The sequence below is a fragment of the Sinocyclocheilus grahami genome, unplaced genomic scaffold (genome assembly GCF_001515645.1).
Source record: "Sinocyclocheilus grahami isolate Dianchi unplaced genomic scaffold, SAMN03320097.WGS_v1.1 scaffold2.1, whole genome shotgun sequence".
Taxonomy (NCBI): Eukaryota; Metazoa; Chordata; class Actinopteri; order Cypriniformes; family Cyprinidae; genus Sinocyclocheilus; species Sinocyclocheilus grahami.
In genome coordinates, this window is record NW_015505181.1 from 435,430 (window position 1) to 448,485 (window position 13,056).

The following is a 13,056-nucleotide window of genomic DNA, read 5'->3' on the forward strand; positions in this document are numbered from 1 at the left end:
GGAGAGGTCTCGGCCCCTCCTGTTCCCCCGAGACCCGGAGCGGAGCGAAACCTAAATGTTATTCATTTCTGTATCAATAACGGATTTCCATTCGCAGTCACCAGAGCCGACGAAAAGGTAGGGAACTTTGACTTTTCAAAGAAGCGAAAGCGATTTATTTAGGTGACGTGAACAGTCTTCAAAAGTAGTTCTAGTAGAGAGAAGCGTGCCTTGTTATTCTACTCATATGCGGCGCGTGAAGTCGCCTCTATGTATAAAATGGCGACAGTAGATGGGAGTGCTTAGTTAAAAAATTTGGTAATAGCTAAAATATTGCGCCGCGCTACACACTCAAACTCCCGAGAAACGTCTAGCCGGATGGAGGTTACTAGTGCCTCAATACGAAGCGAAAGGGTTAACTTACCAGTTTGTTAGTTTGTTACTCAATGTTCTCGTCTGCTTCCAATTTGATTATTCGCACGCTACAGCGTGCCTGTGTGATGTTACTATAGTCTGTCCATTTCGGAGCGTCACGCGTCAGATTTCTACTTCAAACGGGGGTCAAAATGGGACCCGTGTCTCGGATTGATCGCCGGCGAGGAGCACGGAAATACTGGCGCATAATCAATTTCCAAAAGTGATCTTTACGATGACGAACCTTTCGGGGGTGCCTGTAGTTCAAAGCTGGTGCGGATCTAGACAAGCACGCGCTATCAAATGTTAATGGGTACAGAATGTACTCAAAGTCGGATTTAACTCCAGATCATAACCCTGGCTCTGATACCACACATTATAAATCATTATTTAGAATCATGGGCTCTCAGGGTATTGCTTCTCAACTCTGCCTCAAGCCTCTCTACAATAAACATCACTTTCTGCTAAAGAACGCCACTTTTTGAAAGTTAGCAGGTAGAATAGCATTGTAAAATGCATTAGAATTATAGGATGCATGCTTTCTGTTGGTCCTTCAGCATGCAATGTGTTTTGAGTGAACGTCTGTTCTCCAGTGGGAATAGTGTTCTGGTCTGCAGTGTTGTAATAAGACAAGGCGATATTGCCTTTCATCCTGAATTTGAGCAATTAGAACAGTAAAGCATTTAGAACGTGACCTTCCCAAAATATCTGTGCCTACAGACTAAAGAAAATACAATTTGTAGATACATGCACAGTTTGCCCTTTATTGTCGTGTCAAAATAGACCAGCGTGACAGCACAAAATGAAGGACTAACTGTTATGTCGCTTGCGTGTTCAATTTTATTGTATGTTGATTTCCAGTAAAAGTTGCCGGTTTATGTAATATTCCTTGAATTAAGAGAGGAGAATTTTCTGCCTAATGCCAACTGGATTTCCAAGCAGAATTATAATTATGGAGGCTCTGTGTCCTCTATCCGTGCTATAAAAGCAGTCAAAATGATTAAATTATTTAAAATGAAAAGCTCACTGTGCATGTAATGACAAAAATGCTCTTATGTGATATCTCACATTACCTTATTAAATTTGTAAATCTAAAGATTGGATGAATGTCATGGAGTAACAGACAGAAATCAGCTCCATAATAGGAGTATATACCCAAAACCTCCCTGAAAAGCTCGTATTAACCTCAGTACTTTTTGAGGCAAACTTTTGGCTTAACGGTGGAGTGTCGGCCATACAAGTGTTTCAGCTGTTCCAGCGCGGTTTTTATGGAGGAGCCTGGCATTCGCCGAGACCTGGCACTTGAGTCAGTACAATTCATGGTGCTCCGCCATCTTTCTTTTTTGTGACTAATGAGTGTGTCGCACCGGTGATCAAACTCAGCACATCGCATAAATGATTATTTCTCTCTTATTTGCAGGCTTACAAAGTACTTTCTTTCATGTGCGAATTTCTAAATCTTTTCCATGCTTTTAATGGGAGATTTTGTGTCGCAAGACTGGCGAAGTAATTCTGAAAACGCAAAAAGCGCCTTTTGTAAAATTCTGGGGTGCTCTGTTCATGAAAAAAAAAAGAAAATATGCCATGATTACAGAGCGGAAAAAGGGTCGGGTCCTCATTTGTTTCCAATTTGTATATTGGCATAAACAAATAGCACAGTCAAATAAAATATTTGGAGTTTTGTCTCTTTTGGGTTGGAGGGCTACAAAAAATGTCCCCGAAGTGTGTGTGTGTGTTTTTTTTTTTTTTGGGGAAGAATAGAGGATTTAGTCCCCTCTGTGTGTTGTGGGCAAGGAAAGGGAAAAGAGAGGGGTTGCTATGGCAATGTTAACACATGAGTGGCAGCGCAGACTGGCCTCCCAAGAGTCTGTGCAGCAGTCATTGAGGTAAGGGGGGCAAAGCGGGCACTTCTGATGGCACCCAGCTTTCTGTAGTACTCGCATAAGGTTCATTGACTAGGTTTAAACATCAACACGGGCAGCCCAGAAATAGTTGATGGTACAAACGCCTGTCTTGGTGGCATTTTGCTAATGAGTCACATCCTATAATGAAGGTGAACTGTAGGATGCCTCATTGGCGCTTCGGTCTCTACATAATTAATGTGGACATGTTTGACGCTGTCACTGATATAGCTCGCAAACAGCATCATTCAATGATGGCATGTAGTCACATGCCCATCTTACGTACTGGCACACACATTCAGGAAATATTTAAATGGCATACAAGCATTTAGGGCACTGCATATGGCTTCCGGCTTAGTGTCATACTTCCATTGTGTAAAATGAAGAAAAATGGTCACGACAACCTCTTTTCTTGTACTTATAGAAATATAATTATTACAGCATGTGTGCACTGACCTTTGTTATGGATTCTTGGTGTTAAACAAAAGTCTCATTCACGCAGCACTTATGAATGATGGTCATGTTAAAATCGGCCAATATCCTTACAAGCTTATTCAGCTCAGCCTCATGTAATAAAGCAGATCCAGTCTGAGAAATAACAGAGGACGTCATGATCGTGTCTGGGAGCACTGTGTATTTTGGGTCATCATTTCAGTTTTTTTTCCCTAAATGGTTTCCTCCTTTATTTAAAAGACAGCTGGAACCAGTGGAAAAAAATATATAGCCTACACATGGACACCACATTGTATTTATCCAAAATGTATTTATAGTCTAATAAAAGGGAAGCTCACAAAAATTAAGAGAAGTCTGAGAGATTTAATCAGTACACATTACCCGCTCAAATCTTTATTTGTGCCAATTTTTTCATTGAGTTTGAAGAGGGATGTTAGGATATACACACAGCAATGACTTCACTACATATGGTGAACACTCAGATTAACAGTCAATACAAGATATTTACATAATTGTTAAAGCGGAACTGGAGGAAAAATGTGAACCGCAGATGAACTTTATCCTAAAATACTCCTGCACTGCCTGAAGTGTAGCGTGTGGAGGAGTGCACCAAAAAAGAAGAGGATTTAAGGGGGTGGGGGAGTGAGTGTGTGTGGTGTGGTGTGTGTGTGAGCATATGATCAAATAAAAGAGAAGTGGGTGTAATATGGCATGTAGGACTACAAACATACTCGCAGCTTCAAAAAATGTGACTGTTTATAACATTCTGTTTATTTTAGACCCCTTATCATGAAAAAAATTTCCTGAGCGCATTTTGTTGCTGCGCAGAAAAATAGAGATTTTATTTCAGCGGCCTTATGAAAGAATCTCATGCTGAGAATCTATTGACATCTTTGCAGGATTATTCAGTGTGGTCCCATGTAATAAAGGACGTCCAGTCTGGGATACTTCGGCCTTTAATCAGTAATGAGAGAGGATCTTTTTATTATGTAAGGACCGTATTGTCAGCCCTTTGACCTCACACTGCATTTAATACAGTGCATCACTATCTGAAATGTTCAAGCAGAGACAGCCATATTAAATGTGTAACAGGTAACATGATGTAATATTTTAGTTTCTAACTGCTCAAATGTAGGTCAGTGTTGTTGTGCTAATTTTCAACCAAATCTACTGCATGCCTTGACTCCACAGGTTGCTGGGATAAAAAGGCCTCCGGTTTCTCCACTAAAGCTACGAAAGTACTGAGACGCACAGTAGCAGGATAGACTGTTTTGTGTGAGACTGGTTCACCTCAGTGCTGAAACACGAGGCCTCTCTTTCTGAGTTCCCTTTTCAATAGCTAACTGTCTGGAAACCTCTTGTCCTGTGTCTAATCGCACGTCTCGGTTGCCAGATAAAGCATCCCATTCTTTGACGAGTGACCTGTTTCTTATATAACATTTTAGAACCATCTCCTGCTTGTCCGGTGCTAATCGGGCTAGTGGTTCAAAGCTTGGGTGGTGGAGTCATCCAGATATTAGTGTGTCTGTTGTGGTTAACTAACATTTTATGTTTTATATTAGAAGAATCTGGGAAGCAGATTTTTGTTACCATCTGAGACCATGGTAGGTGCCCTCATTCGTTCAGACGAACTCTACAAGATTTTAACTCCACTCAAACTCTATAACTATAACAAAAATAAAACTCATGTATGTAAGATATGCTGCACACATTTTAATAACAAAGATAGCTTTTTTTCTATTCTGGCCAAAGTTTTTATACCCACATTTATGAGCAATGGTAATATTATTAAGCAACTTTTTGTATAGTTTCTCTTCAGAGACATCTGGTGCATTTTCAATAATCCTGATTCATGTCAGGGGTTAACATCCATTGATGAAATCTGAGTATCATGGACTCATAAGCAGGCTGAACATACAGTAAATGCCCACGTCTGGATGCAGGGAACCAGGATTAGAGCATAAGATGCTGGTGACCTAGTTTTATTTTTATTTATTTATTTTTTCTGGCAGGAAGGCAGCCGTCATGAGAAATAAAAGAGTCAGTTGCAAAAGAGTACGTCATGGCCATGTCTGAGAGCACTGTGTATTTTAGGCAGTGTTTTTGCTTTAGAATGGTTTTATCCTCCTTTTTTTTAAGACAGCTGGCGATATTGAAAAAAAAAATATACACATGGACACCACATTGTTTTTATCCAAAATGTATTTGTAGTCTGATGAAAGAGAAGGTCAAGGAAATTCAGAGCTAAACACCAAACAGAAGTCTTGGGTGGTTTAATTAGAATCTTTTGCAGAATGCATAGAAAAACAAGTATTACCGTATTGACCCGAATATAAGACAATGTTTTTTTTCTTGAAAATACATCTGAAAAAACGTGGTCATCTTATATTCAGGGTCTAGACTTTGACATGTCAATAATACACCCACAACCATAGGTGATGCCAAATACGCATAAAACGAGTGTGCCATGAAATACTTAATGTAATGCGTGTTGTAAAGATCGCGAGTAAAAACAAAAGAAGCAGAAAACCTTACAGCTGCATGAGTCGTGACGGTCACGTTTGCCTGGTGGGACCAAACTCCCTTTGTGATTTTAAAACGTAAGACAGTACCCAGATTTGAAGACTACAGTAAGATTTAACTTCTACTGTTAATAAGATTTTGGTAGGCTACTATTAGATGGATAGCCTAAATGTCCTAATTCAGATGGGCTACCGGTTTTTTTTTTTTATGGTATATCAAAAAGTATATTTTTTCAATGTGATTGTTGGGTACATTTTACCAGTTTTTACCATACTTTCAAAACAAAAATTAAAATAGGAAAAATATGCAATATGAAAGTAATTGAAGACAAAATGTGTTTTACTGAGAAAAACCAAGATTTGGTTTTTAAAAAGCCTTTTTCCAAAAGGTACATCTGGAAAAAGGGGGGTCGTCTTATATTTGGGCCAATATGGTATATCACTAGATTTATTCACCAGCTAGTATTTAACTTAAGTATTGAAACTGCTCAGACAAGATTAACTAATTTATGTGCTATGCTGTCAGCTTTTAAAATGGAGACAACACATTCTTTCACAAATCTTTTGCTAGCGCCATTATTTTTGTACAGGTTTACACGCATTTAGTTTATTCTTATATGTTTCAGATGTATAAAGTCGTACATCTACATATGGTAGATATAAAAATCATTATGGTATTTACATATTTTTAAAAACAGAACAGGCAGAAAAATGTGAACTACATATGAACTTTATCCTGAAATGCTCCCTTACTGCCTGAAGTGTAGCGTGTGGAGAAGTACAACAAAAAGAAAAAGATTTCGAAGGTGTGTGTGTGTGTGTGTGTGTGTGTGAGAACACATGTAGAAATCACAGAGAACTGGGTTTGATGTGCTATGTAGGAATACAAACAATCACATTTTTGGAAACAAACATTTTTGGAGTATATTTATAACAAGAAACAGAAAGCATCTTGCTATCTGTTTATTTTAGGTCCCTTATAATGAAAACAACTTACAAGCACATTTTGTTCATTTTAGCTGCTCATAAAAAATAGAGGTTTTATTTCAGCGCATCAGTACCACTAATGTTTCTGCTCGTAATAGTGAACTGTGTTTAGCTCTACTAGGAAAAGGTAAATAGAGTTTTAACTTCATGTTAGTTATTTGAATATAATAAGCATTTAACAGTGGTTGATCAGAGCATTTCAATAAGCTGTCTCACTTTTAGGACATTTTTTATGCATATCCCATGCTGACATTAATTTCTATTTTGTATCACAGTGTTTTATATCAAAATGTCATGTTTTCTCTCCTTAGGTTCACAGGGAGTCGTTACTTCACTCCCTTTTACAATGGGAAGTCCTGATAGCTGAAAATTTCACCAATTTCTGGTTCATCACGGCTGGCTGATGACACCTCAACTCCATACAATTCCAGTATTCGTTTCTAACTCTTCACTCATCTGTACAATCCTACACTATGGCGAGCAAGAGGAAATCCACCGTTCCCTGTATGATTCCATCAAAAAGCAAGCACATGCGGGAGGACATCATACTAGGATGCTTACCTGAGCTCCTGCCCACAATACCCGAAGACAGCATCCTCAGTATCTCTTCAAAAGATGAGGAAACACGATTCCATGATTTCTCAAAAGCTGAACCGAAAACTTCATGCTGGGAAAGAGGAACATACAGCTGCCCTCTGTGCTGCTTTGAGTCTGGAGACTTGAACCTGTTTCTTCACCATATGGACAACTGTCACATGGACTTTCATGCTCAACCAAACTTCTACTGCCTGTCTTGCAAGGTCTCAGCTGTGAAGTTTGAAGGTCTCGCTTTACATAATGCAAAATCACATCCTGAACTCCATTCAGTGCACAAGAGAGTATCCTTGCAGGTTACCAAACGAGATGGGGCTATCACAGTGGAGCAAACCCTGTTTACAGAAGCAGATTTAAGTGAATCCGGAATATCCATTACCAAGACACCCATAATGAAAATCACCAAAGGGGGGCACAAAAAAATAGTTGTCTCCCATACAGTTGAGGTACAACGGGCTGAGCCTAGCATCGACAAGCCCGCAACTGTAACCAATGGCACTTCAGTAAGGACCTTACCCCTTACAACATCATCACATATCATTGGTGGCATTATTGCCTCTCCGGTTCATAAAATCCCCAACGCACTTGGTATACCAGGGATGCATAACCGTGGTCCTCTGTGGAACTCTAATCCGTCATCTCCTGATTCAAATGCTGATCTCCCAAAGGTCATGATCCCTCTAAGTAGCATCCCCACCTATGATCCAGCCATGGATTTAAGCAGTTTTCTTAAGACATCTTTTGGTAAGTTCCCTTACCCTACCAAAGCAGAGCTCTGTTACTTGACAGTGGTCTCTGGCTTCCCAGAGGAGCAGATCAAGCTCTGGTTCACGGCCCAAAGGCTGAAGCAAGGGATCAGCTGGTCTCCTGAGGAGATTGAGGACACACGTAGAAAGATGTTCAACACTGTATTCCAAGCCACACCGAAAACATCACGGAATCAGTCGCATCACCCCTTTTCCCAACACTGTGTTTCTGTCCAGTCCGCCTCTTTGATTTCTAACTCTACACAACAGATACCAAAGGGAAGTGTAATGGGTTGGAAAGGAGGGGTCATAGTCAGCCAGTCTAGTGTGACCAAGGCCACATCCCTTAAGCAGCAGCAGCAGCCAGTGGTCCAGACGCCACAGGTAAATATCCATCATGCTGTCATTACTAAGGAAACTGGAAAAGAATTATCTTGTCGGACAGCTGAGAACTGCAAAATTGCAGGCAGAGGAGGTAGCGTTAGCAATCATGGACACACTGGAAAAGGCTGCAGCTCGTCCATCAAGACTAGCGTTAGCTGCTTACCTGGCGTTCCCAAGAGTCAAAACAGCAGTTACATTGAGGGCAGCATTATGACTCTGACGAACATAGTCAGTAAAATTGACTGTCATGTCAATGACAGGAATGCAAATTGCAGCAGCAAATCTAACATCAGTCCAACTTCCATTCATGGGCAACAGAAAGCATCCAGTAATGCAAAAGAAAACGGCAACAGCAGCTTTGCCACCACCAGCAAATATAACAACGGAAGCACTTATAAAAGCACCAGCCACAGTACTATTTGCACTAAAAGCGAGAGAAACATCTTGGACCACACCAGCAAAAGCAACACTGACACTAGTGTCATTTGTAGCAGCAGCAGCAACATACAAACTGAAAAGTTTATACCACCCCTTACCCATAGCCTGTTCCCACAGCCTGGAAGTCTCATGGATCCATCCCTCAGAAAGGGCAAGGTATTACCTGAGCAACCAGTGACTTTGAAGCAAAGCTTTATCCATAACTCATTCCCAGAACAAAAGCAGTTGCTTGCGCCCCAAGGTCAACCATACCACATACGTACTTTGACAGACTCCCAGTCTGCTGTGGGGGGATCGTTTAGTAACTTGCCCCAGAGCTCCCTTCAGTCTAACCCTGCAGCAAGTTCATGTCTTCAGGAGGAAACGAGTCAACACTCCCTTTCTGCTCCTCAAGAGCAACATTCTCCAAAAACCCTGCTGGGAGCACCTCAGGTCCAGTCCACAGGCTCTACTGCCGTCCACTACAAGGAACATGACCCCAAGCACTTACTTGCCTTAGACAAAGACTCTAAGCAATCAAATTTTGATAACGAAAGGTTGCACAGAAACATAACGCAAAAAGAAAATGAAGTAAGCGTTTCTGAACACCACAGCGGACTTACAAATACATTTTACAAGGCTGACAGCAACGAGCATAGCAACCTAATTAACACACTAGATACTTTCACAAACAATAACACTAACAAGGCTAAACAAGGCATGCCACTTTTACAACAATATATACAGAAAGTGGACCAGTGGGAAAGCAACAGTGACTATCATGAAGAGTCGAATGTGATCCCTATGAAGATAAACGTAATAGCGTTGAACAAAGAAGAGAGTTTGTACAAGACCAACAGCAAGCAGCAAATCAGTAAGTCATTGGAGAACTTGATCAATGATGGTGGTCCTAGCCATAAAAACAAATCTTCGGAATGGCTCGAAAGCTATCAGCATGTACCGGTGGAGGCTGAGGAGCGTATATCTGATATAGGTAACACTGAACCACATCAACCAGATAACCTTGTGGGGCTTGAAACAGAGCAAGTAAAACATGACCTACACCCGGAGCGAAAAATTATTTTTCAGAGTCTAGACTCTGAAACTCCTACGCTGCCGATAAAGAACAAATCAAAAGAGGCTACAGTGGATTTAGACAAATCAACTGCAGGAGAACAAGACTACTGGGAGATAAAAGATGAGGAGCATCAGCAACCAATGGGCAACCAGAGTTTGAGGGGGCATCAAGCGCAAGACAGTCAATCAAGGTAATGGCTCCAGACCATTGATGGACCATTGATCAGTTAATTTGAGAAAAATAAAAAAGCAAATTTTGAGTGTCTTCCCAAGAGACACATTGTAGTTTTTCTAGCAACTGACTTGTTGAGACTGACTGAGTCTTCAACTGCTGTCTACTACTCTTGGATTGTCACATCACATAACAGTGTTTAAGGTAATCAAAGTAGGGCAAATTTTAAAATTAGTTTAATTGGGAAACGTGAATTTAATTATGTGCATATTAACAACATTTGGCTTTTGATCAACTTATTTTTGATACAGTATTTTGAATTAGTCACTAGCACACGCACATGATTATGTGCTTTATTTAAAAGGCTATTTTTGGGGTAAGTAAAGGCAGAGCAAATGAATTATAGATTTACTCAAAGTGTGTCTTAACGTGAATAAATGATGAATATTGTGTGTAGCAAAGTGCTAGACTCTCTGATCTCTTGTGAAGTTCATGGTGTGATGCTGTTCGTTGTGTTTGGTCTGGTCTTACACATCTTTTTCTCCACTACAGGGACTGTCTGAGAGGAGAGCTTCTGAAAGTTTAAGGACTTCACTCTGCAAGACGAAGAGGCAGAGGATCCCGTACTCATTCTGAACATTACGTTTCTTGTTTTCTTTAAATATGACAGCTGATGAGATTGTAACATTTGTGATGGTCAGTGGACTTGAGTTTTTGGAAAACGGCCCAATCCAGAGAGTAGCCGCTACAAATGTAGGTCTGATTTGATTTAGGTAAATTCTGTGTAGGAATCTATGATGTATATGCTTGAAACTGCACTATCGAGGGTGTACTGGACATTAGGAATGTCAGTTAGATATTGTGATACTTTGTAACATGTCAGATAATCAGCACTTCTGCAATGCCTTGGGTTTTACATTATTTGTTGGGATATTCCAACCAGTTTTCCCTTCTTCATGTCCAGATCAAATAAGTTTTCCATGGTTTATTTTTTCACACAACATTGAGCAGTTAGCGACAAATCATGCACTATAGTAGGTCTGATTTGATTTAGGTAAATTCTGTGTAGGAATCTATGATGTATATGCTTGAAACTGCACTATCGAGGGTGTACTGGACATTAGGAATGTCAGTTAGATATTGTGATACTTTGTAACATGTCAGATAATCAGCACTTCTGCAATGCCTTGAGTTTTCCCTTCTTCATGTCCAGATCAAATAAGTTTTCCATGGTTTATTTTTTCACACAACATTGAGCAGTTAGCGACAAATCATGCACTATAACTCGCTTTAGTGGTGTCTGTCTGCACACACAACAAATTGGCCAGACATTGCCTTAAACGTCACCTTTCTATTTCTATGACTGGCTGCACAAACAAGCAACTGTGTTGATGTGTGTATAAATTGGGGATTTGAAATCCCAACAGAACTGCTGCTATATCTTCGGAGGTGTTTTTTTTAATATAAGCATTAACAAGACTATTATATGTGAAACGCTTAAAAAAAAAAGAAATGTTAATTTATGGTGGAGAAAGTTTAAAACGGTGTGCTTACAGTCTGAGGGGTATTAAAGTTCTCTCAGACAGTCAGATCAAATGCTCTGCTAACTGGATATTCCCTGTGTTTGAGTTGGGCTGCGATATATAAATATATATAGTATATGTATATATATATATATATATATATACACACACACATTATGCATCATTTATATGCTGCTAAGTTCAGACCATCCAAAGTGAAAAACAGGTGCTTTTCATCTCTTATTTGCATTTGTATCCAATGTGGTTTCTCTTTTAAAAGTTAACACATAAAGATACCATCTGGACATACAGTATTACCGTCCCATCAGTTCCCATTGTGCAGGTCTGTCTAAAAGAACACAGTGCACTGGAGTGTTATCCTTTCTACACATTACAAATTTTTTGGTAATAAATGGAGAATGTCAAATTGAAGAACTAGCGTCTTGAATGCATTTCATGCCATTGAAAGGTATTCACAATGACTTGGCAAAGATCAATTCTAAAGAAACATCCAACATAGTGAAACAGATGCACATTTGCTTGGATTTATTTTAATTGCAGATTTTTTGGGCTAAAATGAAGCACGTGCAAATGGTCAACACACTGTCGCTTAAAGAGGAAGCAGAAGAAAACCATCTCGAGGGAATAAATTATTAGAATACTTTCCTGTACGCAAGAGTCACAGAGAGGTCCCGGGTGCACTTTTCAAAAGGAATGAAATCTTGCCCAAGATTACAGCTTGGCTAATACATCATACAGGCCGTTCTTCCAAGACAAACAGGCAGGATCTTTTTATGCTCCCCCTCCGAGTTCTTCCTGAGGCCTGTTCTCAAAGTAAGACTTGGTGCTCATTTCACACAGTTCTGGGAACACAGGAAGTTTTTTTATCCATTATTTTAAGTAGAATACATCTTAAAGCATGTTTTTGCAAAAGCTCGCCCCGTTATGGCACGTGGAAGGTGAAACGCGATATTTAGATCTTAAGACGTGAGATTTAAAAAAACAAAAAAAAACAAATGAGAGCTTGATTAAAAACAATGTACAGGATAAGTTGTAGGGTTTTATTTTTAAATAACCTACAAATGAGCAAAAGAAAAAAAATATGAGCTTGATAAATTGGAAAAGGTTACGTGGCTGTCACTAACATTTTTTTTTCAGACTGGAGTGGAAAAACAAAATGAAGATTGTTAAAATTCATGTTAAAACAAGTCTATCCTTAAATCTAGATTTAAAAAAAAAAAAATTGTTTTTTTTGTTTTTGGCAATGTTGATTTCCCTCACATACCCTTCAGAAATAAAAACCATTTCGCCATATCCTGAAATAATACATCGTAATAATTATATTTTCAATTTAGATCTTAAGACGTGAGATTTAAAAAAACAAAAAAAAACAAATGAGAGCTTGATTAAAAACAATGTACAGGATAAGTTGTAGGGTTTTATTTTTAAATAACCTACAAATGAGCAAAAGAAAAAAAATATGAGCTTGATAAATTGGAAAAGGTTACGTGGCTGTCACTAACATTTTTTTTCAGACTGGAGTGGAAAAACAAAATGAAGATTGTTAAAATTCATGTTAAAACAAGTCTATCCTTAAATCTAGATTTAAAAAAAAAAAAATTGTTTTTTTTGTTTTTGGCAATGTTGATTTCCCTCACATACCCTTCAGAAATAAAAACCATTTCGCCATATCCTGAAATAATACATCGTAATAATTATATTTTCAAGTAACAGATACAGGAGTTTCTTTTTTTTAATTTTATGGAAACAGTCATTACACATTATGTTAAATCCAGATGGAGACTTAAAGCCATAAAGACACAATCTGTAGGATATTGGAGATTGGGGTGGGGGGGGGGCGTAAATATAATTGGTTCACATTTACAC

General features: G+C 39.0%; 1 protein-coding gene across 2 annotated transcripts; it reads left to right on the forward strand.

The window, feature by feature from the left end:
* Positions 1–11: 11 nt before the first annotated feature.
* LOC107599616 (zinc fingers and homeoboxes protein 1-like) lies at positions 12–10,830 on the forward strand. 2 transcript variants are annotated; one of them, XR_001610683.1, is made up of 4 exons: positions 12–117; positions 6,568–9,665; positions 10,199–10,403; positions 10,685–10,830. XR_001610683.1 is itself a non-coding variant. In XM_016291336.1 (3 exons), the coding sequence occupies exons 2-3, from the start codon at positions 6,730–6,732 to the stop codon at positions 10,230–10,232; spliced, it is 2,970 nt and encodes a 989-aa protein (XP_016146822.1). In that variant the 5' UTR covers positions 12–117; positions 6,568–6,729; the 3' UTR covers positions 10,233–10,672. The 2 variants fall into 2 exon arrangements, 1 of the variants encoding a protein (XP_016146822.1); XM_016291336.1 differs by lacking the exon at positions 10,685–10,830 and having other exon boundaries at positions 10,199–10,672.
* The last annotated feature ends 2,226 nt before the right edge of the window (positions 10,831–13,056 follow it).

What these genes read in the sequence shown, in the direction of transcription:
- LOC107599616 (XM_016291336.1), top strand. Translation starts at nt 6,730, where the DNA reads ATGGCGAGCAAGAGGAAATCCACCGTTCCCTGTATGATTCCATCAAAA. An exon ending in GCGCAAGACAGTCAATCAAG is followed by an intron (nt 9,666 to 10,198) that starts GTAATGGCTCCA and finishes TCTCCACTACAG; the next exon opens with GGACTGTCTGAGAGGAGAGC.